The 27,212-nt window shown below is 48.5% G+C and overlaps 1 protein-coding gene across 3 annotated transcripts in view; it reads left to right on the forward strand.

Moving 5' to 3' along the window:
• The window catches only part of KIAA0586 (KIAA0586 ortholog), an 813,007-nt gene that overhangs the window by 687,502 nt on the left and 98,293 nt on the right, over nt 1–27,212 (forward strand). For all 3 annotated transcript variants that reach the window (XM_078660379.1, XM_078660377.1, XM_078660378.1), the window contains one exon: nt 19,886–20,025. In XM_078660379.1, the coding sequence (XP_078516505.1) occupies nt 19,886–20,025 (140 nt within the window). The remainder of the gene's footprint in view (nt 1–19,885; nt 20,026–27,212) is intronic.

Raw genomic sequence — 27,212 nt, forward strand, 5'->3', positions numbered from 1 at the left:
TCTCAGACTTCTCACTTTAAAGGCTGCCTTTCTGGTGGCCATCACCTCTGCTCACAGGGTGAGTAAGCTCAAGCCTCTTTCTCCAAAACCGCCTTTTCTGGTGGTTCATCCGGACAAAGTTGTCCTTTGTACTCGACCCTCTTTTCTCCCCAAAGTGGTTACTTCTTTCCACATTGGTCAACCCATCACGTTGCCCACCTTCTTTCCGCTTTGCATCCTTCTAAGGAGAGAGGCTCCACCATCTGGATCCAAATCATGCGTTTTCTTTTTATTCAGATCACACCCAGCAATTCTGGGTAAATGATAAGCTCTTTGTTGGCTACGTCGTTTACAAAAAAGGTCGGGCTGTGCACAAACGGACCATCTCTAGGTGGGTCGTTTTGTGCATTAAAGCTTGCTACTCTTTGGCAAAGAAGGAGCCTCCAGTGGGACTCCGCGCCCATTCCACCAAGGCAACTGCAGCTACCACTGCTTTGGGACGGGGAGTCCTTCTCAATTGCATCTGTCAGGCAGCTACGTGGGCATCTCTGCACACATTCACAAAACACTACTGCTTGGACAGCTGAGGCCGGAGAGACGACTTCTTTGGCCGTTCTGTTCTCCAGGATTTTCTGGTGTGAACTTGGTTCACAGACCCACATCCGGGGTTGGTATTGCTGGGGTATCTATTCTAAAGGTAAGAAATCTACAACTGTCTGGTTCAGATGAACAAGTTACTTACCTTCGGTAACAATATATCTGTAAGAGACATGGATTCGTTTTAGATTCCTTACTGCCCCACCCATCTTCCCCGTTCTGCGAACTGACTTGTAGGGTCAGGGAATCCCTTAAGGGCCCTAGTTTTGTGCACCAGTGGTTAGTGTCTTGCATGGGTCTGAGCTTCTGGTGTGGAATGTCGTGTAAAAGAACTGACTTCAGCGCGCGAGGGTGGCTTCTAAGTACCTACCGCAATGTCATCCCGGCGACCGCGACGCCAACGACGGACGCGGAGCCGACCGACTCCACCTTTCGACGCACAGGGGTACTGCTGATGAAAAAATTCTCCAGATCCTGTCTGACGCCTGGGGGAATTCTAAAGGTAAGGAATCTTAATTAATCTGTCTCTTACAGATATATCATTACCGAAGGTAAGTAACTTGTTCTTTAGGCTGCCGGGTTTTCCTCTTGCCCTCTTTTAAAAAATGTTGAATGAGCTACTTGATGGAGGAGAATTTCCTTCCTAATAATACTTTGGAGAAGTATAAGATGTCGAGACGGACTGCCACTCCTTGAAAGCCGCCAGCCACGCCCCAAACTGCCAAGCAATTTTGCTTGATGTCTCTACACCCAGAGATGCTTAAGTCTGGCATGGGTCAACCATCTGTGAGGCAACCTCAGTACTGAAGCCTTCCAGGGGAAATAAAAAAACTAAATAGAAGTCAGCAGAGCAGGCCCTGGCAACAGTTTTATTAGTGGCCGAAGGGAACCTTACTTCCTGTTTCACTGATGAAGGGTAGATTGATGTTGTTAACTTGAATGAGACAAAATGGTTCTGAATTAATGGGCCTTGTGGTTTGTTAACAAGAGTTACTCTACCATGCAAGATGACACAGCACTCCACTGCAAGACCTAAAGATATAAGGACACAGAGGGAAAAATGTTAGAGGGGCGTTTACAAATGGTAAATACAATTAAGCTATGGAAGACAAGTCACAGAAATAACGGAATGTAGACCAAGTGCTTTTTAATTTCAACAAGAAAAGCATGGTAAATCGAGGCACATTTTAGAAATTGTGTTTTCACCAAGTGTATAGAAAAGGGAATTTCAGAACGGTTGCCTTGAAACACATGGTGGTTGTGCTTAGAGTAGGAGGCAAGATGGTGTCCCTGCATATATGATACATGTTTCCAGGTTCTTAAAGGTGTTGGAAATTTTGCATGCGTTGCTGTTTTTAGGAGAGGATTTATGCTTCCACTTGAAGTGATAACTCTACTGCAGGGTTTGGGTTTACCCTGGAGTACTCTCGGTTGTGCATTTGTGAATGCTGGATGCATGTAGATTTGGTACTAGTTGAGGACGTTTAGATGTGTGAGTAAAGTGGCAATTATGCATTCTCTTCCTTGGGTCTGTCTGAGAGTGTTGATATTGTTTGATCCGATTGAATCAGTCTGGTGTGTTTTGCATTAAGTGACCAAATGTTGTAAAAACGTGTAGTTGGTATATGTGTGTGGACTCTGAACAGATGTGTATTTGGCCAGAGATGAACTATGTCCCATTATTGTCCATATTCAATGTTCTGGATGCCTTTCAAATATTGATTTATTCTCACATTAGGAAAAACTCCACATGCCCTCCTCCAAAGATATTGTCATGCTTGGTTTTCACCCCTCCAACCTATACATTCATAACAACATTTCAGCTCTTTTTTCCTTTGTTTACTCTAGTTTTCTTTTGCTATTTGAAGTGCAGCCTCGGCTCCGGTGGGTTCTGCATGCATCCCACATTTGGTGAAATTGAATGCAGTCAGTTTTGAGTGATTCCAACTTTTTATGGTTTATGCTTAACTTTTTACATCAGAACATATATGTTATAGTATGTACAGTTTAACTCAAGAAATTTCACATGTACAAGCCAATGTCAAAAATAGGCTATTCAAAATGTGATGGTCTTCGGTCAGAAATTGCCAAAGTTACAAGCAAAACATTATGTAAGTCCTTATGAATTAAATATATTGTGCCATCACGTGTTTTTGTGTGTAAGGAATAAACTAACTAGGTATCATAAACTAGATGCAGTTATTGAGTAGTTACCTGTAACAGTTGGCCAGAGAAGGCATGGGCTTTTTTTTATGGAGAACAAAATGTTAGTGCGTCTTTTTGAAGCTGTACAGGACCAGTGGCGAGCAGGGCTTCTGTTGCCCTAGGCATCTTTTGCCTGTTAAGCTGTGCTTATATGTGACTGTTTTTAATACTCGTTAGAAATATCCAAGAAACAATATCTCAAGTACAAATGAACCCATATCATTTTTAAATGGGTATATTGGAAATAGTTCAAGTTGCAAGGATGATTACAGGGTGGGTAGATTATGGTGTATATTCCCTGATCTGTAAAATAATGGAAAGAAAAAAGTAATTTTTATTTTTTGAGGGGTGATTCATTTTTGGGATATTTTTTCTGGCATGTCTAATATGGGGAACAACCATTACAACGTGGGTTTTACCACGCGTTGCTTTTACATCGCATGCATTACAACGCATGCGATGTTACAATGCGTGGTAAAACCACGCATACCATTACATCGCATGCACTTATACAACGCATGCGGTGTAATGGCGGCGGCGGGGGCGGCTATCCACGTCGTTGTGAGGAAACTTAGGCTGTTTCCTCACAACGACGTAAAGCAAGCAGGAAGGAGGAAGCAGGATCCAACGGTGACGCTGGAGAGGAGAGAGGTAAGGGGGTTTGTGCATGGGGTGGGGGTTACTTTCGTAGGGTTTAGGGTAGTTTAAATGTAGTGTTTTTTTTAAACGTTTTAGTGTGTGTTGTGGTGTTGTCGTGTTTGTTTAGTGTAGTGAATTAGGGAGGGTAGTGTAATGTTTATGTAGTGTAGTGATTTAGGTTTTAGGGTAGTGTAGTGTTGTAGTGTTTGTTTATTGTAGTGTATTAGGATAGTGTAGGAGTGGGAGTAGTGTGGGTAGTGTAGTAGTGTTTTAGGGTTTAGGGTAGTGTAGGGGTGGGAGTAGTGTGGGTAGCGTAGTAGTGTTTTAGGGTTTAGGGTAGTGTAGGGGTGGGAGTAGTGTGGGTAGCGTAGTAGTGTTTTAGGGTTTAGGGTAGTGTAGGGGTGGGAGTAGTGTGGGTAGCGCAGTAGTGTTTCAGGGTTTAGGGTAGTGAGTAGTATGGGTAGCGTAGTAGTGTTTTAGGGTTTAGGGTAGTGTAGGGGTGGGAGTAGTGTGGGTAGCGTAGTAGTGTTTTAGGGTTTAGGGTAGTGTAGGGGTGGGAGTAGTGTGGGTAGCGTAGTAGTGTTTTAGGGTTTAGGGTAGTGTAGGGGTGGGAGTAGTATGGGTAGCGTAGTAGTGTTTTAGGGTTTAGGGTAGTGTAGGGGTGGGAGTAGTGTGGGTAGCGTAGTAGTGTTTTAGGGTTTAGGGTAGTGTAGGGGTGGGAGTAGTGTGGGTAGCGTAGTAGTGTTTTAGGGTTTAGGGTAGTGTAGGGGTGGGAGTAGTGTGGGTAGCGTAGTAGTGTTTTAGGGTTTAGGGTAGTGTAGGGGTGGGAACAGTGTGGGTAGTGTAGTGTGGTAGTGTTTTTGGGTTTGGGATAGTGTAGGGGTGAGAGTAATGTGGGTAGCGTAGTAGTGTTTTAGGGTTTAGGGTAGTGTAGGGGTGGGAGTAATGTGGGTAGCGTAGTAGTGTTTTAGGGTTTAGGGTAGTGTAGGGGTGGGAGTAGTGTGGGTAGTGTAGTAGTGTGGTAGTGTTTTTGGGTTGGGGTAGTGTAGGGGTGGGAGTAGTGTGGGTAGCGTTGTAGTGTTTTAGGGTTTAGGGTAGTGTATGGGTGGGTGTAGTGTGGGTAGCGTAGTAGTGTTGTAGGGTAGTGTAGGGGTGGGAGTAGTGTGGTTAGCGTAGTAGTGTTTTAGGGTTTAGGGTAGTGGTGGGGTGGTAGTAGTGTGGGTAGTGTAGTAGTGTGGTAGTGTTTTTGGGTTGGGGTAGTGTAGGGGTGAGAGTAGTGTGGGTAGTGTAGTAGTGTTTTAGGGTTTAGGGTAGTGTAGGGGTGGGAGTAGTGTGGGTAGTGTAGTGTGGTACTGTTTTGGGGTTAGGGGTAGTGTAGGGGTGGAAGTAGTGTGTTGTGTAGGTGTAGGGGTAGGGTTGTCACTTACCTTGCATACTTTTACCATGAGTCTACCTTTGCATTGTAATGGTATGCGTGGTAAAGGCATACTCGCGGTAAAAGTATGCGATGTAATGGAATGCGATGTCATTGACATTGCGTAGTAATACCCGCGTTGTAATGGCATGCGTGGTATTAGTTTGCGATGTAATGACATACATCCGTCTAATATATACCCGTTTTGTCCCATGACTTAATGAAATCATGTTAAGAATAAGAATCCACATTTTGTATATTACAGAGTAGGGGGCAAACGTGTATCATTGTTTTTTGTGAAATGCAATTGAACGTGAAAAACCTGTGTTCGCGCCTTGCCATCCTCTGTGCACGAAAATGTATCTAGAATAATTGAACACAATTGTATTTTAAGATATAGTTGCTGAAATTACTACTTTAGGCACGTGTTTCTAATAAACTGTTGTTTGTTCCTTGTCATCCATTTTAAAGCAACATGCGTCTAGAATCATTGAATATAACAATATTTTGAAAAATTTGGAACTATTGGCGTGAGCAGAGCTAAATCGGTGCCTTCGCAAAATATCTGTGAATCAGACAGTATTCCAACAGCAAACTATTTGACTTCCTCCCCCATAAAGTTTCAATGTTTGTATTTTTCTTTTGTCCTTTTTTTCTTATGTCTACCTTGATTTGCACAAAAGGTTCATATGAGCCACAACTGTGAAATAATTCTTGCCACATAGCAACTAATGCAATAATGGAAATAATTGTATACCCGTATTTTGTGATTTATATATTGACATTAAAAATATTGTATTCGCAGTATAGATTACCCCTGTGTTGTCAAGGTATGTAGATGTGGTAAGATTGGGGTTTGACTGACGGTGCTGGACAGGAAAACAAGGACATCACACTGTCTACTCTAAATGAGGCTGGTGGTGTATTGTCCTTCCTCTGATAGCCCCATCTCCATCAGACTGTCGGAGGAAGCTTTCTGTCGATGGAGCCAACCGGGGCTCTGTTGACAGAAAGCTGGCGTTCGTTCCAACCCGGAATAGGGCAGGCGGACAGTCGTTTGGTGAACAGGTTACCCTGTCACTTTTGTGACAAAGTACCCTGTCTCCAAACTCTATATCTATGACTTAATATTAAACCTGGAACATGAAGACCTCATGAAGGTAGTTTGGGTTGCTTCTTGATAATATGTTTTACAAGGCAATTGCACAAGGCATTGTTCAGTGAACATAGCACTAGTGAGATGGAGAGACATGAGGTAAATAAGGATGAAATCACAACTTTAATTGGGCTTTAGATATTTGTGCATTGGAACTTCTGGCCTAAATCGAATGTAGGTCCCTAGGGGCCTCGTGTAGTATGGAACAAGATGAGCGAACCAGTACAGTGTGAGGACATGGCTGCTACTGGAGAGTAAGGTCCAAATGGGGCACTGCAAAACTGTGCTGCCACTGCCGGTTGAGTGTCCTGGACTGACACCGCGGGGTGTAGGCACTGTGAGGTCAGGAACCTCTGGGCTGAGCACTGTGTAGTTCCTTAGGGGCCTAGTTTGGTATGAAGAGAGCTGAGCAAGTGCAGTAAGAGGTCCACGCCTGGTACAGGACAGAGAAGATCCAGTGCAGGCAAAGCCCTGGGCTGGCATTGCATTCTGAAGGCACTGTGCTGGCACTGCAGGCTAAGGGCACTGTTCTAACCTTCCTTGCTGAGATTCCAGTGTTGGCAACTCTGGTGATGGTCCAGTGCTGGCAATGCATGCTGAGGGTCCACCTGAAGCGACAGTGGTGACGCACCACTGATCTTGTTTGTGGTGAAGTAGCATGCGCGCCGCTGTTGGTGGTTGTGGAGAGCGGGCAAGAACTGGTTACACACAGGGCCAAAATCAGTGTTCAGCAGTGGTCGAAAAGCAAAGAGAAGCCAACAGGGTGCGCATATGCCTCTAAGTAACCTCAATCCCAAAGGTTCCATCAAATGAGCAAAGCGAAAGCTGTGGAGAACGCTAGGCTGTGCTGGCCAACTTATAAGCCAATCATAAGTTGGCTCACACAGTGATGTCTAAGCCCAGTATGGTGATTGGGTGTTTTTTTTACAGCCACATGTTTGGCTGCAGTGCTTGAAAATAAATTATACGCCGGGATCCCATAGTATGACAGCAGAGAGGCAGTGGAGTCACTAGGGGCAGAGTCAATAAAATGTATGCAGCAATGAAATTGGCAGCAAGGACAACTGTGACAGTAAATCTGTTCTGTCTACATTAATCAGTCACAAACACGCACCATTTTAAAATATCTAACGGGGTAAATGCATCTGCTACAGAGATCTTTGAAATGCACAGAAATGTATTAGGGCATAGTAATACAGGTAAGTTAACTAATGTGATTAATGCATATACTGAAGTGATGTGGGCTTTGGCTAGTTTCCAGTTTTGACTCATAAAGTAACATACAGAGTTAAAGAACCTGCTGCAAAGCACAATGTGTAACATGCAGATCAAAGTTTTCTATTTTATTCGAATAGCTTAGTGGGTTACAGATTTTATTTCTTGAACTTCTTAAGTTCCAATCCTAATATAGCACAGTGAGCTATGAACTGGTGTCAAGGGGCCCCATGCTAACTGCAAGTCGCAGATTCTTACAGTGCATGCATATTTCTTACATGGGTTGCTCATATTCTAAAATCTACCTCCAAATCATAGTTTATTTTTAAAAACGTATATAGTGATAACTACATTTGTTACATTTCTGCCTTTGTCTCCCACCCCCAATGGCTCTGGCATCTAAGTGTTAAGCTCCAGATAGCTCCAGTCATTGTTAGATTCCAACTAAAAGCAGATTGACTGATGACCCTTTAAGTGAGCCCTTGGTGTTGAGCTCAGCTGGAAGTGAAAATATGAAATAACATACCCTCCTACCCTTTGCAGGTTGCTGCTTTAAATTGAAAGCAGATCATTACTAGCACCGCTGAATGTAATCGGCAAACTTCTCGGGGGATGGTTGGATCCTGCTCATTTCATGCACTGATTGGCAGTCCGCAATCATTTACAGTCAACAGATTTTCATCCAAATCCGGAACAGTCTTTGTACATAAGACACATGCTCATCCTTATTAAGATTATGAAATCTATTCCATGACTCAATCGATACTCTGCTTGATGATATAGTGGTAGCTGATACTGGGCATGTGGTATTCTTGCAGGTCAATACTTGTACCATTATACTCTGAGACACACAACCAAGTGATTTTATGAGAAATGGAACTATGGTGAATAACAAATACTTTATATGTCTCTTATAATTGTGGACATGAGCTCAGTCTTAAAGTAGCCATGAAAAGTTTCTTCAACGACCTTATCAATTTGTTTTGCCTCTTCACTGGTCACTGGCATAGAGATTGCCCAAATATAATCCCAATACATATTCAAGCCAGCAGTAATGACTTGCCTCTCTTTCTGATCCCCTGTTACATGGTGTAACAAGTAGTTTTATGTTTTACATCTCATCTACTATTTGAATGGGTAAAGGTTCAAAAACAGAAAGGCTTTGAAAACGTCCGCTTAGTTGCCCCTTAGGTGAACAAAATATGCGTGTGCTTTGAGAGACCCTGATTTGGCCTTCCCTTAGCCCAGTTTCATTACATTTGAGATGTGGAAAGAGTCCTAGCCTCTTACATATGTAGGTAATAGGCGGTCAAATAAGTGTCCTTATTCGCATCAATGCACTTTTTGAAAGATTTTCTCAACTATGTTTTAATTACAGATTTCAAGAGACAAACGTATTGATAGAAAATACATTTGTGATGCATACATGTACTTGTGGAGTCATCACCTTTTTAATAACCCAATGTGCCAGCATTCCACAGAAATGTTTCTTTCCAGCTGGCACAGCATGTGCTTCATGTGACATCATCTGAGCCATAAGAAGACTCAGTCAGTTTAACCTTGTTTCCTGCTCTCTATAGTGTAGGAGTTTTGTCTTTTATAGGTTGTAATGCTCTTGAAGGAAAAAGTCTCCACTAATCAAGTCCGGTTTCAAGTCCTGCAAGGGAATGTGAAGGTCAGATGTCGATCACTGACCCGCACAACGATCACCTTTGGTGTCTAAGTTCACATGTTCATCTTGCCAGAAGATGAATCCAAAGGTTTTTAAGGAGACTGATGTGAATCTGAATGTCTTCCTCGATCAGTCGCTCTCTCCCCACTTTTTGAAACCCCAGAAAGAAAGCACAAGAAGCAGCATCATGGTTCTCGACGTCGCTCTTCGAGGGATGTTTCCCTGGAGTCGGTGTCCGGCTCTGAGGGCCCATGGAGAAAAAGGTGAGATTTCTCAGACTCTATCTCCAGGGGTGGATCTGACATCGCCTTAGAGTCTGAGAGTGGTGACTCTACCTGGGAGTCCTGTGTCTGAGCCGGTATTGGATCCAGTTCTTCCTCCGCCTCCACCTTGGTTTGTTCCTCCTAGACAGAAGCAGGAGTATCCAGCTTTTCCGACTCCTGGATTTGATCACTTGACTCTCCTGGATGCTATATATTGCATTTTTGCAAGGGCTTTGACTGCATATGGTGCACCTGCGGGCCCCATGGGTCCTGCTTATTCTTTGGGGGGTTTCCCAGCACACTGCCAGCAGGTGCAGTTCCTGCCATTTATGCAGATGACTCAGTTGAACTGGCCTTTACCGACGCAGAGAAATGTGACGCCTTCACCAATAGACGAATTGCGGCAGGAATCCCCGGTGTTAGTTGTGCCCTCTCCGGCATCGACTGGATCCGAGTTGACGGCGCATCACTCTGTTCCCGTTCCTCAACCATCCGGGCCTGAAACTCCGGCACTGTTGCTGCTGGTGCCACCTTCACTGGTGCTAGTGTGGTAATTGAGGTCTTGAAGAGAGGGTCAGAGACTTTTGGAGGAGGAACAGTACTGTTTTGGAGGAAATCAGGATCTGGAGGAAGGGGAGATAGTGTCCTTGGTTCCTGAGTTTTAAGACTTGGAGATGGCAAGTGGCCATGGCCTGACTGGGAACAGCAACTTGCCCTGGCAGACTGCTGCTCCACCGGTCCTGTGAGCGTTTGGGGGGGAGGGGTGCTAGCAAGAAGCACTGCTCCCACTTTTGTTTGCAGCACTGCTGCAAAACCAGCCCCAAGGGGCACAAAACTGGCCCGCCCCTTCGGCCCACCGGGGAAATGCCCAGTGCCCATCCGGCCCTGCAAGTGGCTTTGATACTTCTACCAGAGTGGGAGTTGCCCCCAAATGGTATTGCTCCACCAGAGGTCACGTCCTATCAGAAATGCAGCAGAGATGTTGGAATTGCGTTTTTGCCGTCTACAGTACCAAAATCTAATTTGTTGACATCGACAACCAAGACTTTGTTGCATTTTAATGAGGCCCTTACTAAGCCTATTCTTGAGAGAAGCCTATGTCATCACCGGCAGTGTCTAGATCAATTGGAAGACTGTAAAAGCCTTCTCCAGCTGACCTGTTGTTCTTGTCCACACATCCTACAGCTGAGAGTTTGGTGGTACAAGCATCCTGCTCTTTGAAGTTGAAGTTTTGCTACGACTCCAGCTGACAGCGAGTATAAAAGATTGGCGCCGTCTGCAAATAAGGTTTTCTCCTGTGGTTGCACTGCTCTGAAGTCGACCAATGCAACATGTCTGTTAGGATGTTACATCCATGCATTCAGCCAAGAAGGTGGTTCCGAAATTGCCTGTTGATCTTCATAGACATTTTCCGAAGTTCCTGAATGACAGTCAGGCTGCTGTCCGCCAAATTATTCAGTCGAGCCTGGACATGGCGGACTCAGTTGCGAGGGCATCTGGCTCTTGCTGTGTGTTCAAGCAACATTGTTGAATTTGCCGTTTGATGGCTCGCAGCTGTTTGGCACCAAAGCTGGTTCTGCCTTGGAGAGGTTTCAGGACAGTAAAGCGACAGCGAGATCCTTGGGCCTTTAAACGTAGCCTGAAGATTACAGGCAGTTTTGCAGGGTTTGTGGATTTGGCCGGAACGTATCAGGAAAATAACGAACTCTCCAAGGGGAACTACGTGTCCCAAAATGCATTGTACTAAACAGAGACACTGTGTGACCCACTGGGGGTCGTGTGCATACTTTATAAAGAACAGATTGGAGACATCTGTGTGCAGACTCAAGCTGTCCTGAGGAAAAGGCTGCTGCCTTGAAACGCGTCGACACAGAACTTTCACCCAAGATGAAGACTCTGGCTCTCTATGTTAAATAAAGCCTGGGCTTTGCAGATGCTGTAGTGTGCGCCTTCAAGCTTTTGGGCCATTGTTTATTATTAATCGCACGGCCGTCCTGCCGTGGAAGGCTGCACCATCACCATTCAAATAAGGAGAGGCTGCGCGGCGTTTAGGAACTATGCCGGAGCCGCAAGCAGCACAGCAACTGTGAGTCACTTAGCCAGCGTGGCATCTGGGGGCCCACTGAGGGATTAACATTGCTTTTTAATGGAGAATCACACGGAACCTACTAAGGAAAATAACGAACTCTCCAAGGGGAACTACGTGTCCCAACATGCATTGTACTAAACAGAGACACTGCGTGACCCACTGGGGGTCGTGTGCATGCTTTATAAAGAACAGATTGGAGACATCTGTGTGCAGACTCAAGCTGTCCTGAGGAAAAGGCTGCTGCCATGAAACGCTTCGACACAGAACTTTCACCCAAGATGAAGACTCTGGCTCTCTATGTTTAATAAAGCCTTGGCTTTGCAGATGCTGTCGTGTGCGCCTTCAAGCTTTTGGGCCATTGTTTATTATATATTGTTTGACCCGGCCTCGTGGCGTGGTTCCCCCCCGTTCCTCAGCACCCCGTTAGCGAAGCCCTGCACCCAGAAACCCCTGGTCGTCCTGCCCATGTACACCCAAACTCTCTACACGACCCCACCAGCCGACGACCAGCCCTGCATTTCCCGTCCTCCATCCCGGCCCTGGGCACCCCGAACCTGCATCACCTCACAGGGCCCCGGCAGCCATTTTCCCTTCCTGAAGTCCCTGACTCCTTGGGCCTTGCATCACCCCGGCCCCAGCGAAACCTAGGCTCCAGGCGCGCCAGTCCCGGCTGGGGGGTAAGGGGCTCCCCGAGTGAGATAAGATAGGGAGTTTCGATTGCACCTCTGGCCTCCCCTGAGAGACTGGTTTCTCTCACACCTCTGGCCTTCCCCTGTGGGCCGGTTTCGATCGCACCTCTGGCCTCCCCGAGAGCTGGCTCCAGACCCTGCTGGGCGTCTGGGAATCCCCCAACGCATCTTCAAAGGGATTCAAGGGCCAACCGACAGACCTCTCCAAGGACCAGCCCCAAGGCATGAGACCTCCGCCTGCGAGGGTCCGGACATCAAAGGGCCACTGGACTATATCAAGGCCCGCCCAAGAACTAGCGGGCAGTTGTATCCTGGACAAGAGAGCCCTGCTGATCTGATCGCGGCTTACCCTTGGGGAAAACTGAACCTTCGAACTCTTCGAGCCCTGCTGACGTTGTCGCGGCTCATCCTCGTGAAATCGGAACTGGAACACCAGAGCCCTGCTGACGCTGTCGCGGCTCCTCCCTCGTAAAGACGGAACTATAACATCGGAGCCCTGCTGACGCTGTCGCGGCTCGATCGTGAACTCTAAAGACCTGCGTAGAAACATCCTGAGCCCTGCTGACGTGGTCGCGGCTCCTCAAGAACTAACCTCCGGATCGAGCCCTGCTGACCTCGTCGCGGCTCGAGGAGTACTCTGGTCCGGCTGGACCATCGACGCTACCAACACGACCTGGTTCGCCCTGAAGTGAGTGAAGCAGCCAGTACGGTCATCATCTTCCGTACTCCCCGGCTCGAGGATTGAGAGCTGTGCGCAGGGTACGCCTCGTATTGGCCTGAAGACTGAGACTGCCCGCTTCCCTCTTCCTGAATATCTGAGACTTGACAATCCCTCGATCGCTTGTAAATACTAGTGCTGAATCCTTTTTACTGTTGATAAATAACTTGTTTATTGAACTCCACGGTGTGGTGTCCGTTCATAAGTGTGGTGTGAGCTCAGTGTGTACGATCCTAGACTCGAAGTCCTCTCCGGTGAGGACCTCACGTTAAGACTCTGCATTTACTCGTGGGAGAGGTGGGTCACGGGGTGGTCGGGTGAGCGTAACCTGGCCCTCTGGGATCGGCCCTTCTAACATTGGTGGCAGCGGTGGGATAAGAGCCTATGTCTAGAGATCGTACAGTAAAACGACTGACACACCACCGGAACGAGGAACAACCATGAGTCTCACCGGAACAAGCAAAAAGACCGCATACCAAAAGGAACTTCTGGAAGAGTATACCCACCGAGAACTGAAACCATTCTGCAAAGACTTCCACATCGCTACCACTGGTTAAGCACCAAAGAAGACTACCAAAAAGCCCTGACAGCCTGGGTAGAGGCCAGGGCCCTCCTCCCCCCACCAGAAGGAGACGGCGGAGAAGGAGGGCCGCAGACCGAAACCCGCGGCCAAGAGGGTGAGAGAACCGACTCCATGACACGGAGTCCCAGCGCGGAAAGGGGTCTGTCGCCAGAGGAGATGACAGACCGAGAACGCAATCGAAGCCACGAGCTAGAGCTGGCAAGCCTTAAAATGGAAGGAGAACTCAAGTTGGCCGAAAAGAAACTGGCCGTAGAACAATTACGACTGCAAGGAGAACTGGAGGAGAAGAAGCTCCAGAGGGAGCATGAAGGAAAGAAACTCCAGCTCGAACATGAGCGCAGCTTGAAAGAACTGGAACTCAAAGCCAGAAGCGAAGACTCCCGACCCCCGGGGAACAGAGAAGCCCCTTCCCCGGTGGAGGCCAAAGTACATATACCCAAGGATGTCGTGAAGGAGTATTACAAGGGGGACGACATCCAGCAATGGTTTAAGGCGTACGAGGTCGCCATGACCTCCCACCGAGTACCCGAAAAGGATTGGGGGGCCGGATTATGGGGCCGCTTCCTCAGTGAGGGAAGAGACACCATGCTGGACTTGGCCTCCACCGTCATGAACTCCTACCCCCATATGAAGGACGCCCTGCTATCACGATATGGGCTCACTCCCGAGATGTACCGGCAACGGTTTAGAGACTGCAAAAAGATCCCCGGCACCACCTGGGTGGAATATGTGAATTTCTACAGCCGGGCCTTGGAAGGGTGGATCAACGGCAGCAAGGTGACCACTTTTGAAGGACTCATTGATCTCATCGCATATGAACACTTATCCACCAACTGCTTTGTGGAACTGAGACAGCACCTTCTGGACAGCAAATTGGCTGACCCCCGGAAGCTGGCTGTCGAAGCCGATCGCTGGGTGAGCACCAGAGTCCCACGGGGTCCCGTGGGAGACTATGGCCGAAACGAGCAAAGATCTTCCCGCCAGAGGGGAGGGGGAGGTCAGGGTAGACAGAGAGGGTCCCAGGCCGGGCCCCCACGCAGCCCTCCCAGAAACCAGTCCGGAACCTCTCCTCCTGCAGCGAGAGCAGGGTTCCCCCCAGCTAGACAAGGACCCCGAATCAGCACAGCCTGCTACAGATGTCAGCAAACCGGGCATTATGCCAATGACCCCCAGTGCCCCATGCTCAAGAAAACAGCCGCTGCGAGCCCCCCTGCGCGCCAGCTAGCCACAGTAGCCTTAGAAGAGGAAGAGATAGGGGACCCAGAGGGGTGGGAACCAGCAGCCATGACCTTAGTCTCCCTGGGGGATAGAGAAATGGTCCCCGGAGCCCCCCTGCCAGACAACACTGATATGTACAGACAACAGGTGACCGTCAATGCGCACCGCATAGGGGCCCTCCGAGACACAGGGGCCAGCATTACTGCAGTAAGGTGTCACCTAGTCACAGAAGACCAAATTATACCCCACGCCTCCTGCAGGGTAATCTCAGCCGACAATTCAGTCCGCACCTGCCGGATAGCTCAAGTCCCGTCCGAGTGGGAGGGAGTCTCCGGGGACTTACGAGTAGCAGTCCGCACCAACATGCCCGTGGACTGTCTACTGGGTAACGACCTGGAGAGCTCCCCGTGGAAGCAGGTGGAGCGAAGGACCCACCTGGAGATGGTGGGCCTGCCCGAATGGGCATGCGTGAACACTCGATCTATGACCGCCCGAGTGTCCACCCCCGGGGGGGTGGAACCCGAGAAACCTCGCCCGGTCTCTGACGACCCGGAGGGCAGCGAGCAGGCAGAGGTCCCCGAGCTGCCCCCCAGTGAGAGCATTGACCCCGAAGCCGTACCCCTAGGCCCGGTCATCGAACAGACCACGATCATGAACGACCTTACTGAGTTAGCCCAGTGGCGCCAGGAAGGAGGACCTTCTCGAGAGGAATTCTGCCTAGAACAGACCTCCTGTCCTTCCCTGGTCGGGCCGCGGCAGCAGGCCGCCGCTCAGGCCGCCGGTGACCAGTCCGGCTCCCACCTTGTCTATTGGGAGAATGGCCTCTTATACAGTGAACAGCAGTCCGCCGAACTAGGGTCAGCCCGGGTGCTGGTGGTACCCCTACGCTTCCGCGGCTTCCTCCTGAACCTGGCCCATGATGTGCCTCTGGCAGGGCACCTGGGACAAGACAAAACCTACCACCGCCTGGTCACCCACTTTTACTGGCCCCGCATGCACTCCGATGTGGAGGCCCACTGCAAGTCCTGCCCCACGTGTCAGGCCAGCGGGAAGAGCGGAGGGAGGCGCAAGGCTCCCCTCCAACCCTTCCCCGTGGTCAGTGCCCCCTTTGAACGGGTGGGAATCGATATTGTGGAGCCCCTAGACCCCCGGACCTCCTTAGGCCACTGGTTCATCCTCGTCCTAGTAGATCATGCCACCCGGTACCCCGAGGCCATTCCCCTCCGAACGGTGATGGCCCCCGTAGTGGGGCGGGCCCTCATGGGGATCTTCTCCCGAGTGGGATTTCCGCGAGAAGTGGTAAGTGACCGAGGAACGAACTTCATCTCCAAGTACATGAAGTCCCTCTGGCAACAGTGTGGGGTGACGTACAAGTACACCACCCCATACCACCCCCAAGGTAACGGCCTGTTGAGCGATTCAACCGTACCCTCAAGGGAATGATCATGGGTCTCGAGGAACCCCTGAGGCGCAAGTGGGACGTCCTTCTTCCCTGCCTCCTGTTCGCTTACCGAGAAGTCCCCCAGAAGTCCTTGGGGTTTATCCCTTTCGAGCTGCTGTATGGGCACCCCGTCCGGGGGCCCCTCAGCCTGGTCAAAGAAGGTTGAGAGACGGCGGCCCAGGATCCCCCCCCAGATGTGTTTCGATACATCCTGGCCCTCCGAAACCAGACGCGGAAATTCCGAGAGCTGGCCGAGGCAAACCTCCAGGCCAGTCAAGAAGAGATGAAACGTTGGTATGACCAGAATGCCACTCTGGTCGAGTTTCATCCCGTACAGCAGGTCTGGGTGATGGCCCCGGTCGAACCTTGTGCCCTGCAAGACAAGTGGACCGGACCCTTCAAGGTGGTGGAACGCAAGAGCCAGGTGACCTATCTCATCGATGTGCCGTCCCCCAGGAACCCCTTGAGGGTCCTTCATGTGAACCGCCTCAAACCCCACTTCGTGCGGTCCGAATTGAGTTTGCTCCTCGCCACCGACGACGGAGCGGAAGAGGACACGGAGCCTCTGCCTGATCTCTTGTGTGCGAAGGAAAAAAATGGCTCTGTAGAGGGAGTGAGGCTCTCCTCCTCACCCCCGAGCAGCGCGAGGACTGTCGCCAGTTACTGGGGCAGTTCCCTGACTTTTTCTCTCTTATCCCCGGCATCACCAGTTGGTGCGTCCACGATGTGGACACTGGGGACATCCCTCCGGTGCGGCACAGAGCCTATCGCGTCCCTGACCGAGTCCGAGCCTGCATCAAGGCCGAAGTCTTCAAGATGCTAGCCCTGGGAGTGGTCGAAGCCTCTGACAGCCCATGGGCCAGCCCTGTGGTCCTGGTTCCGAAGGCAGCTGCCCCCGGCGCTGTTCCTGAGCTGAGGTTCTGCGTAGACTACCGCGGCCTCAACGCGGTCACCAGAACCGATGCCCACCCCATTCCCCGAGCAGACGAACTCATTGACCGCCTAGGGTCCGCTCGCTATCTCAGCACTTTCGACTTAACCTGCGGATACTGGCAGATCGCTCTCACAGACAGGGCCAGAGAGAGATCCGCCTTCTCCACCCCGGATGGTCAATACCATTTCCGGGTGATGCCCTTCGGAATGAAAAACGCCCCCGCCACCTTCCAGAGGCTGGTTAACCAGGTACTGGCTGGGTTGGAGGAATTCAGCGCCGTATATCTTGACGATATCGCAGTATTCAGCTCCCACTGGACTGAGCACCTCCACCACCTCTGGGAGGTGTTGATGGCACTGCAGCGGGCGGGCCTCACCATCAAAGCCAGCAAATGTCAAATCGGACAAGGGTCCGTGGTCTACCTGGGGCACCAAGTCGGGAGCGGCCTTGTGGCACCCCTTCAGCCCAAGATCGAGATCCCCACAACCCAGACAGAAGTGCGGGCGTTCCTAGGGCTCACGGGGTACTACCGAAGATTTATAAAAGGGTATGGCAGCCTCGTAGTCCCCCTCACGGAGCTGACCTCCAAAAGCCAGCCGAAGAAAGTTAATTGGACCCCCGCCTGCCAAAAGGCGTTCGAAGCATTGAAAGACGCCATGTGCACCGCCCCAGTACTACAGGCCCCCGACTACTCCCAAGAGTTCGTGGTCCAAACGGACGCGTCCGAGCATGGCATCGGAGCAGTCCTATCTCAAATGAACAACACAGGCCTGGACCAGCCAGTAGCATTCATTAGCCGGAGGTTACTCCCTCGAGAGCGAAGGTGGAGCACCATCGAGCGGGAGGCCTTCGCGGTGGTATGGGCCCTGAAGAAGCTGAGGCCCTACCTGTTCGGTACTCACTTCCGGGTCCAAACCGACCACCGACCCCTCCGGTGGCTAATGCAAATGAGAGGGGAGAACCCCAAACTGTTGCGATGGTCCATCTCCCTCCAGGGGATGGATTTCACTGTTGAGCACCGGCCTGGTGTTGACCACGCCAACGCAGACGGCCTGTCCCGATTCTTCCGCCTCAGTGAAGAGAACCCCCAAGGGGATGGGTAGTTCTCTCCGCCTTTCAGCTGGGGGGGACGCGTGTTGGACCCGGCCTCGTGGCGTGGTTCCCCCCGTTCCTCAGCACCCCGTTAGCGAAGCCCTGCACCCAGAAACCCCTGGTCGTCCTGCCCATGTACACCCAAACTCCCTACACGACCCCACCAGCCGACGACCAGCCCTGCATTTCCCGTCCTCCTTCCCGGCCCTGGGCACCCCGAACCTGCATCACCCCACAGGGCCCCGGCAGCCATTTTCCCTTTCCGAAGTCCCTGACTCCTTGGGCCTTGCATCACCCCGGCCCCAGCGAAACCTAGGCTCCAGGCGCGCCAGTCCCGGCTGGGGGGTAAGGGGCTCCCCGAGTGAGATAAGATAGGGAGTTTCGATTGCACCTCTGGCCTCCCCTGAGAGACTGGTTTCTCTCACACCTCTGGCCTTCCCCTGTGGGCCGGTTTCGATCGCACCTCTGGCCTCCCCGCCCGCTGGCTCCAGACCCTGCTGGGCGTTTGGGAATCCCCGGACGCATCTTCAAAGGGATCAAAGGGCCAGCCGACGGACCTCTCCAAGGACCAGCCCCAAGGCATGAGACCTCCGCCTGCGAGGGTCCGGACATCAAAGGGCCACTGGACTATATCAAGGCCCGCCCAAGAACTAGCGGGCAGTTGTATCCTGGACAAGAGAGCCCTGCTGATCTGATCGCGGCTTACCCTTGGGGAAAACTGAATCTTCGAGCCCTGCTGACGTTGTCGCGGCTCATCCTCGTGAAATCGGTACTGGAACACCAGAGCCCTGCTGACGCTGTGGCGGCTCCCCCCTCGTAAAGACGGAACTATAACATCGGAGCCCTGCTGACGCTGTCGCGGCTCGATCGTGAACTCTAAAGACCTGCGTAGAAACATCCTGAGCCCTGCTGACGTGGTTGCGGCTCCTCAAGAACTAACCTCCGGATCGAGCCCTGCTGACCTCGTCGCGGCTCGAGGAGTACTCTGGTCCGGCTGGACCATCGACGCTACCAACACGACCTGGTTCGCCCTGAAGTGTGTGAAGCAGCCAGTACGGTCATCATCTTCCGTAACCCCCGGCTCGAGGATTGAGAGCTGTGCGCAGGGTACGCCTCGTATTGGCCTAAAGACTGAGACTGTCCCGCTTCCCTCTTCCTGAATACCTGAGACTTGACGATCCCTCGATCGCTTGTAAATACGAGTGCTGAATCCTTTTTACTGTTGATAAAGAACTTGTTTATTGAACTCCACGGTGTGGTGTTCGTTCATAACTGTGGTGTGAGCTCAGTGTGTACGATCCTAGACTCGAAGTCCTCTCCGGTGAGGACCTCACGTTAAGACTCGGCATTTACTTGTGGGAGAGGTGGGTCACGGGGTGGTCGGTGAGCGTAACCTGACCCTCTGGGATCGGCCCTTCTAACATATATATATGTGTATGTATGTATGTATGTATGTATATATATATATATATATATATATATATATTTATATATGTATATATATTTATATTTTCCGGACTTCCTTTAGGTTTTATTTATATATTTAGGTTTTATTTTTTAAGTTTTCAAGGCAAATACTCCGCCAGGCACTAATTTAAAGAACTACAATAAACTCTTACTCAGTGACAACAACTGCACCCACTTAGACCGCATACAATGGAAAGTTTCCCCACATCACATTTCAAAAAGCCAAATTCAAAAACTTGAGTGGTCCCCACACACTACATTATGATGTACCATATTAAGTGCGAAATACACAACTACTATCTCCACAGTGTAGTGGAAGATCCAAAGGAGAGAAATGTGTGTGTCCAGAATTGGACTGAATGGCATTCTCTGCTGAAAACAGTATACAAATGGTGATAACATAACATAAATGAGTAATTACATTAAAAACTGTATTATTATTACATCTGTTCCTTTATGAAATTGTGTAATTATATCTCACTCTACTAAAGTCATGTACACTTTCCTTTCTCAGGCACTGCTCTTGGTGAATCGGCTACTAGTCTGGGGCCATTGAGACTTTGTGAACTGGAGGTAAATGCAGGAACTTCTCAGCAACCACCACAAACAAAAGACATGAATTCTAGGATGATTGCTGTAAAAGACGTCTCCGAGGTACAGAACTACAGTGGCTTTTGTTTAACAATATAGAGAGCATATAATATACTAACACCTTCCATTACAATTCTGTGTGTATTCATCCGCCAGGAGATTCTGATTATTTAGTGAATTTCTCTTACATGCTGGGTCTGCACTGTATGGTTTGCAAGAAACTCTTGGTCTGCTCTTGTTGCTTTAGCTACTAATGCTTCCAATTTCAGTCCCACTCCTGGTACACATTGCTTCTTCTATCTCTTTCAGCACAGTTTCCATGCAACCACTGTGCTATGAGTAAATAAGCTAATAACACAGCCATGATTTCAAGTAAAACACACAAGATGATGGACAGAATGTTGCACATTGGCAAAACATTCACTCCCAGTCACAGATCTGGGTTTAATCCATTGTTATTCTGCTCACCACGCCACCCCAGTTCAGACATGGCCATATGCAAATCAGTCTTGACCCTGTGCCTCATGGGAACAGTCCAGCCCGAGCTGCCAAGCCATGTCTTCCCTGGACTGGAATCAAGCACCAGTATCTCTGTACTGGGGTGAATGTATGACATTGTTCTGTATTCTGTCCATCAACTGTTGTTTTTGCATTTGTCACCCGGAGTGGGACGGGTATGCTCATGCTCAGACGTGAGCCCCGTGCTCTCCATGCCACTGGACTCAAACTATCCTGGCTGATGAGGGCTGAAAGCCCAAAACCAGTCCTAGGATGCTTGTTTCCAGTCCAGGGAGGACCTGGCTTGGCAGTTCGGGCTGGACTGTTCCCATGGGGCACAGGGTCAAGACTGATTTGCATATGGCGGGGTTCAAACTGGAATGGCATGGTGAGCAAAAGAACGATGGATTTAGGCCCAGATCTCTGTACTGGGGTGAATGTATGACATTGTTCTGCATTCTGTCCATCAACTGTTGTTTTTGCATTTGTCATCCCTAGTGGGACGGATATGCTCAGACGTGAGTCCCGTGCTCTCAATGCCAATACAATCAAACTATCCTGGCTGATGAGGGCTGAAAGCCCAAAACCGGCCCTAGAATGCTTGTTTCCAGTACAGGGAGGTCCTGGCTTGGCAGTTCGGGCTGGACTGTTCCCATGGGGCACAGGGTCAAGACTCATTTGCATATGGCTGGGTTCAAACTGGAATGGCACGGTGAGCAAAAAAACGATGGATTTAGGCCCAGATCTCTGTACTGGGGTGAATGTATGACATTGTTCTGCATTCTGTCTATCAACTGTTGTTTTTGCATGATTTTAAGTGGCACAGACAAAGTCAGGTATAGTTTTTTGGTTTTACATGCAGGTCTTCTTCTTGGTTTGTCTGCTGCTTCCCTGCACGCTTGAAAGAACTCTTTTTTTTTAATTTTATTTTTTTATTATTTTTTATTTTTTCCCCCCCCATGGCCATATGCAAATCAGTCTTGACCCTGTGCCTCATGGGAACAGTCCAGCCCGAGCTGCCAAGCCATGTCTTCCCTGGACTGGAATCAAGCACCAGTATCTCTGTACTGGGGTGAATGTATGACATTGTTCTGTATTCTGTCCATCAACTGTTGTTTTTGCATTTGTCACCCGGAGTGGGACGGGTATGCTCATGCTCAGACGTGAGCCCCGTGCTCTCCATGCCACTGGACTCAAACTATCCTGGCTGATGAGGGCTGAAAGCCCAAAACCAGTCCTAGGATGCTTGTTTCCAGTCCAGGGAGTACCTGGCTTGGCAGTTCGGGCTGGACTGTTCCCATGGGGCACAGGGTCAAGACTGATTTGCATATGGCTGGGTTCAAACTGGAATGGCATGGTGAGCAAAAGAATGATGGATTTAGGCCCAGATCTCTGTACTGGGGTGAATGTATGACATTGTTCTGCATTCTGTCCATCAACTGTTGTTTTTGCATTTGTCATCCCTAGTGGGACGGATATGCTCAGACGTGAGTCCCGTGCTCTCAATGCCAATACAATCAAACTATCCTGGCTGATGAGGGCTGAAAGCCCAAAACCGGCCCTAGAATGCTTGTTTCCAGTACAGGGAGGTCCTGGCTTGGCAGTTCGGGCTGGACTGTTCCCATGGGGCACAGGGTCAAGACTCATTTGCATATGGCTGGGTTCAAACTGGAATGGCACGGTGAGCAAAAAAACGATGGATTTAGGCCCAGATCTCTGTACTGGGGTGAATGTATGACATTGTTCTGCATTCTGTCTATCAACTGTTGTTTTTGCATGATTGTAAGTGGCACAGACAAAGTCAGGTATAGTTTTTTGGTTTTACATGCAGGTCTTCTTCTTGGTTTGTCTGCTGCTTCCCTGCACGCTTGAAAGAACTCTTCTGTCAGTCTCACATCAGTATCTTTATTGTTTCTTCTTCCCACCATGTTCAGATTTGTGGCTGTTCCTTCCTCCACTTGGCCTTCGAGCTTTGGCACAGTTATATTTTGTGTCTAAGTGTGCATGTATGGATGAAAAGGCTTTAACCCTAGCTGTTCCCTCATACGAGGAAATGTTTTTGCTTTGATTTAGTGTTTTTCTCTATTTTAGTGACCAGGCACCCTGTCAGAATAATTGTGTGTTTTTTACATGGCTCATCATCCTACTTCTTGCTGAAATCCAAGTTTTTCTTCTTCCCTTCCTGTCCTCGTCTCTTCAAGGCATAAATGTAGAGGAAGTTCCATCTCGGATAGCTAAAGGAAATAATTGGCATTAAACTAGTGTAAGTTGGCAATTTGTTGAATATATTCTCCGACTAGATATTGTCTGAGACATTCTCATGAGGAAACAGCCTCGGCTGCAATAATATTTTCTGGTTTTATCCACTGAAGTCAAAGTTTGGATGCTTTTACCTCCAGACAGGTTTTGTTCCTGTGCAGCCTTGGCCTTCTACTGTAGGGTTCTTCCTTATATCTTCCACATTTCCTAATTTCTGGTCTTGTCGGCTGCTTGCGGAACACTTTCAACAGTTCATTCATGGAGTCCAGGCTCAACTGATCAGCTGGGTACTTTGCAGGTGCAGGGCTTCTTTAGCTGCTGTGTCCCTGAAGCTTAACAGGAGGCTAGCCAACTAGCCCTTGGAGTCCACTCACTGGTGCATGGCACAAGTCAAGCCCTCTCTCCACGGTTTCAACAGCACAAGCAGATCATCTCTTTCTGAAGTCCTGTCTTAGTCCAGTAGGTGCATCAGGTACAGTCTTCCTTGGTGCAGCATTTCTTCCTGGGGTCCATAGGTTCAGCAGGTGCAGTTGTTCTTCTCTTCTTTCCGAGTCCAGCAGTGTTCTGAGGTTGCAGGTCACGGGTGCCACTTGTATTCGAATTTCAAGTTTGTGGGGGTTGGAGGACTCACTAGCTATGGGGCTAAAATTCCCACAATGCAGCCCTACCCACTATTAAATAATTTCCTGTGGGGTTAGCACTAACAATCCCACAGTTCATCTCTCTGCCCAAATCCATAACGTCGGGATCCTTCTTCCTTGTGACACAGTCATGGGCACACACCTAAAGTGTGTCCAGTATAATGAGCCACCCCTACTGGGAAACTAGTCTGTCTGTCTACACAAAGGAGCAGGCTAGCTAAGGTGTGACTCGCATTTGCCTCTCAGACGCGGTAGCCCCTGTGAAGCTGGGCCATCTGTGGCCACTGCTCTTGGTCCGTCCTGGCAGGAAGTGATAACACCACCTCCCTCCAGCAACCCCTTTATTCCCCTTCACACCTCTAGCAGGAGGACAGTAGGCTTATTCGAGTGTCAACTGCTACACTTAATCAGAAGTGGCTATTAGAAGCTTGGGGCAAGAAAGTGGTGACTTTATAAAGTCACCTTTGCATTAAGAGTTACCTTAAATGCAACTACAGCATTAAGTTGGGTTTAATGTAATTATGAATGTGATTCCTTAGAGCACTAAGTTAGGGAAGTTAGAACTTGTTGCATGTGCTAGTGAAACTCTTTTTTAGCCAATGGAGCCTCCAGTCTTGCTACAGTGAAAACAGCAATTTCGAGTTTTCACTGTCTGGACATGTAAAGTATAAAAGAAACATGTCCTTCTCTTTAATATTTAGCATCCAACCTTGTGGGCTACTAAGGTCTTCCTTGTTGATGTATTATTACAATTAAAAAAGAACGTTTTGACCTGGCAAAATGGTTTAATTTTGCCAAGTCAGTTTGCCAGTTTAAAAGCTGGCCAATTAGCTGCAGTAGCAGACCTAAGATCCATATTTTCACCTTGTTACTGTAGGGGTGTCACAATAACGGAGGCAGTCCACTAGTGACATTTATCTTACCAGCCCTGGGTACACCTTGTGCCATGTTCTAGGAACTTATAGGTCAGTTAAGTATGAAGAACAGGGATCAGCCAATTGCACTCACACATTTGAGGGTTACACATGCACTGTGGCCTTCTCAGCAGGGTCCTGTGCACTTCAGAGTTGAAAATCAGCAGCATCAGTTCTATAACTTGGTGAGTGATCATACAAAAAGAGGTACTCTTTTATAGTCTCTCATTGCACAACCACCACCACCACCACAATGGAGGAATCTTGCACACATTCTCTTGGCGACACTGAATTATTTATTTTCTCCATGTCTTATGGTGCCTAGACCTACTTAACTTGAGCTCAGACTCTACCCCAGAGTAAAGTGAGGCAAATACTCTGGTTTGCCTCCAAGAAACCAGCAAAGCCCTGCCACTTTTCTAATTGGTAACCTTGCCCATTCTCTTCAGAATTCAGAATTACTACATCATATGCAAAACTTATCAGTGCCACACCTGGAAAATTCAGATTGCTGACTTAGGTTTATTCTGTTGAGTAATTTAGATGAAGTATATTTAAAGAGTAATATTCAAAAGTGTTTTAATTTACATCAAACATTGCCATTCACTAATGTTCTTACAAGCTCTCAACCAATGTGCATCAGGTAGCTGACCTCTCATGTGTTCTCCATGCTTCCCTTTGAGGTTAGGCCTGTGCCTTTTATGTGGCTTGTTAGCCAGCTGTGCTATATTTTGAGACATTCTCTTACCTATGTATCTAAGTTATCTAAGTTATTACATCCGCTGGAGGATCCCTAAAGATTTGTTTCTAGAGAAACAGGGACTTTTTTCTTTATAGCTATCACTTGATATTTAGTAAATGTCATAAGTTGACCTCTCGGGTGCCCATGCCCCCCCTTACATCCCCTCCCCCCGAAAAAACATCCTGCTTTTACCTAGCAAGGAGTTTTTACCAACTAGAAACACATGTGGTCTCTCTATCTATTGCTGGTTATTAAGCAAGAACAATTAACCAAAATGTCGCCACTGACAACATAGCCTTGTCAACTGAAAACACTATACTACAGCCCCACTTACTAGCTCTACAGATGATGACCATTCACTTACTGTGCAAGCAACCAGCAAGAACCAGCAGTTTAGATATGAACTCTTCACAGGTACCCCTGTAATAGAACTTGTGTGTATTCTCTCTTCATAATGAATTATAAAACCATAGTCAAAATATCTCATCAGCTTGGCCACCTATATTTATTTTAATTATTTCGGCACCATTATAATGGTCCGTATTCTTCTGCTGAGGATCGTGCATTTACACTAGTTAGATTATTTCTTCTAAATCTTGAAAAGCTCTTGTCACCTAATGTGTCTCTATTTTTGTTTGTTTTTGTTGCATCATTGAAGGAAATAGGTTAAAGTACATGTGTAAGTATCTTTAAAAAAAAGGCAGTGTTATCACAGGATAAAGTAATGAAACGGGAAGGAGTACTCCAAAATAAAGCATGGCTAGGAATAGGTAAAGTGGACAGAAGATGGTATGTCAGTGCAAATCAAATATGTATGAGGAATCAAAGTTATGAACATAAAATGAGAAAGAAAGTGTTCCCTGAACTACTGCCAACTATTTATGGCTTCAGGTTAAGTTGTATGTCTTGGGATAAGTGACCTACGTGGATGAAAGATTGATTCATTGGTCCAAGTTTAGGAGTTTTCATATGATTTTGAAGAGTTATTTCAATTGTAGTTAGGGCTGTATTGAAGGTGGCTTTGTTGTTCGGATGATGACATTGTCTAAACAGTTTGGATTGTCCTGACCTACTGATCTGCCCTGGATCAAGTAAAGGTGGACCTGAGGTTGTCTTTTTGACATTTGAGGTCGTTCATGGCCCTCATTTAGCGCTGCGGTCTCTAACTTTTGAGGTTCGACAACAAATGCTGCCAAATCCAGACAAGGGCTCCTTGGAGAATCGATATTCCATCAGTGTCCTTTAACGTTTCTGGCCAAATAAGTAACTATGATATTCGCTCCCAAATCGTCACGTTACAGGCAGCATCATATATCATATCAATACACATTACCGCTGGAATAATGCCCTGTAGAAAAGCTATCCTTGTGCCCTTAACCAGACTTCTCTTCTTATTCCCTGAGGTAGTGATAGCCTGCTCCCACCTCCCCATCCAGGCAGCATTTCTTGAGAATTGCCACAGGGCGGTACTGTGTTATTTTGCTGAACGTACAGATCTAGACAAGACGTTCACTAGCTTTTGTAAAGTTTTATTTTCTAAAGGAAAGCCCTGATTGGTGCCGTGCAGCATAATGAGCGGTAATTGCAAACACAACATTGATGGACAGAATGTGGATCAATGTCACACATTCACCCCAGTCCAAAGATCTGGGCCCAAATCCATCGTTTTTCCACTCCACACCACCCTGGGTTAGACAATGGCGATATGCAAATCAGCGCTGACCCTGTGCCCCATGGGAACAGTCCAGTCCGAACTACAAAAGCCATGTCCTTCCCAGAACGGAAACAAGCATCCGAGGACCGGCCCGGTTTCAAGGTAACACCTCTCATCAGCCCGGCTAGCTTGATTCCAGTGGTGTGGAGTGCCTGGGACTCACGTCTGAGCATCCCCAGTACACTTGGAGCGGTAATTGCAAACACAACATTGATGGACAGAATGTGGATCAATGTCACACATTCACCCCAGTCCAAAGATCTGGGCCCAAATCCATCGTTTTTCCACTCCACACCACCCTGGGTTAGACAATGGCGATATGCAAATCAGCGCTGACCCTGTGCCCCATGGGAACAGTCCAGTCCGAACTACAAAAGCCATGTCCTTCCCAGAACGGAAACAAGCATCCGAGGACCGGCCCGGTTTCAAGGTAACACCTCTCATCAGCCCGGCTAGCTTGATTCCAGTGGTGTGGAGTGCCT

Source organism: Lissotriton helveticus, chromosome 9 (assembly GCF_964261635.1).
Source record: "Lissotriton helveticus chromosome 9, aLisHel1.1, whole genome shotgun sequence".
Taxonomy (NCBI): domain Eukaryota; kingdom Metazoa; phylum Chordata; class Amphibia; order Caudata; family Salamandridae; genus Lissotriton; species Lissotriton helveticus.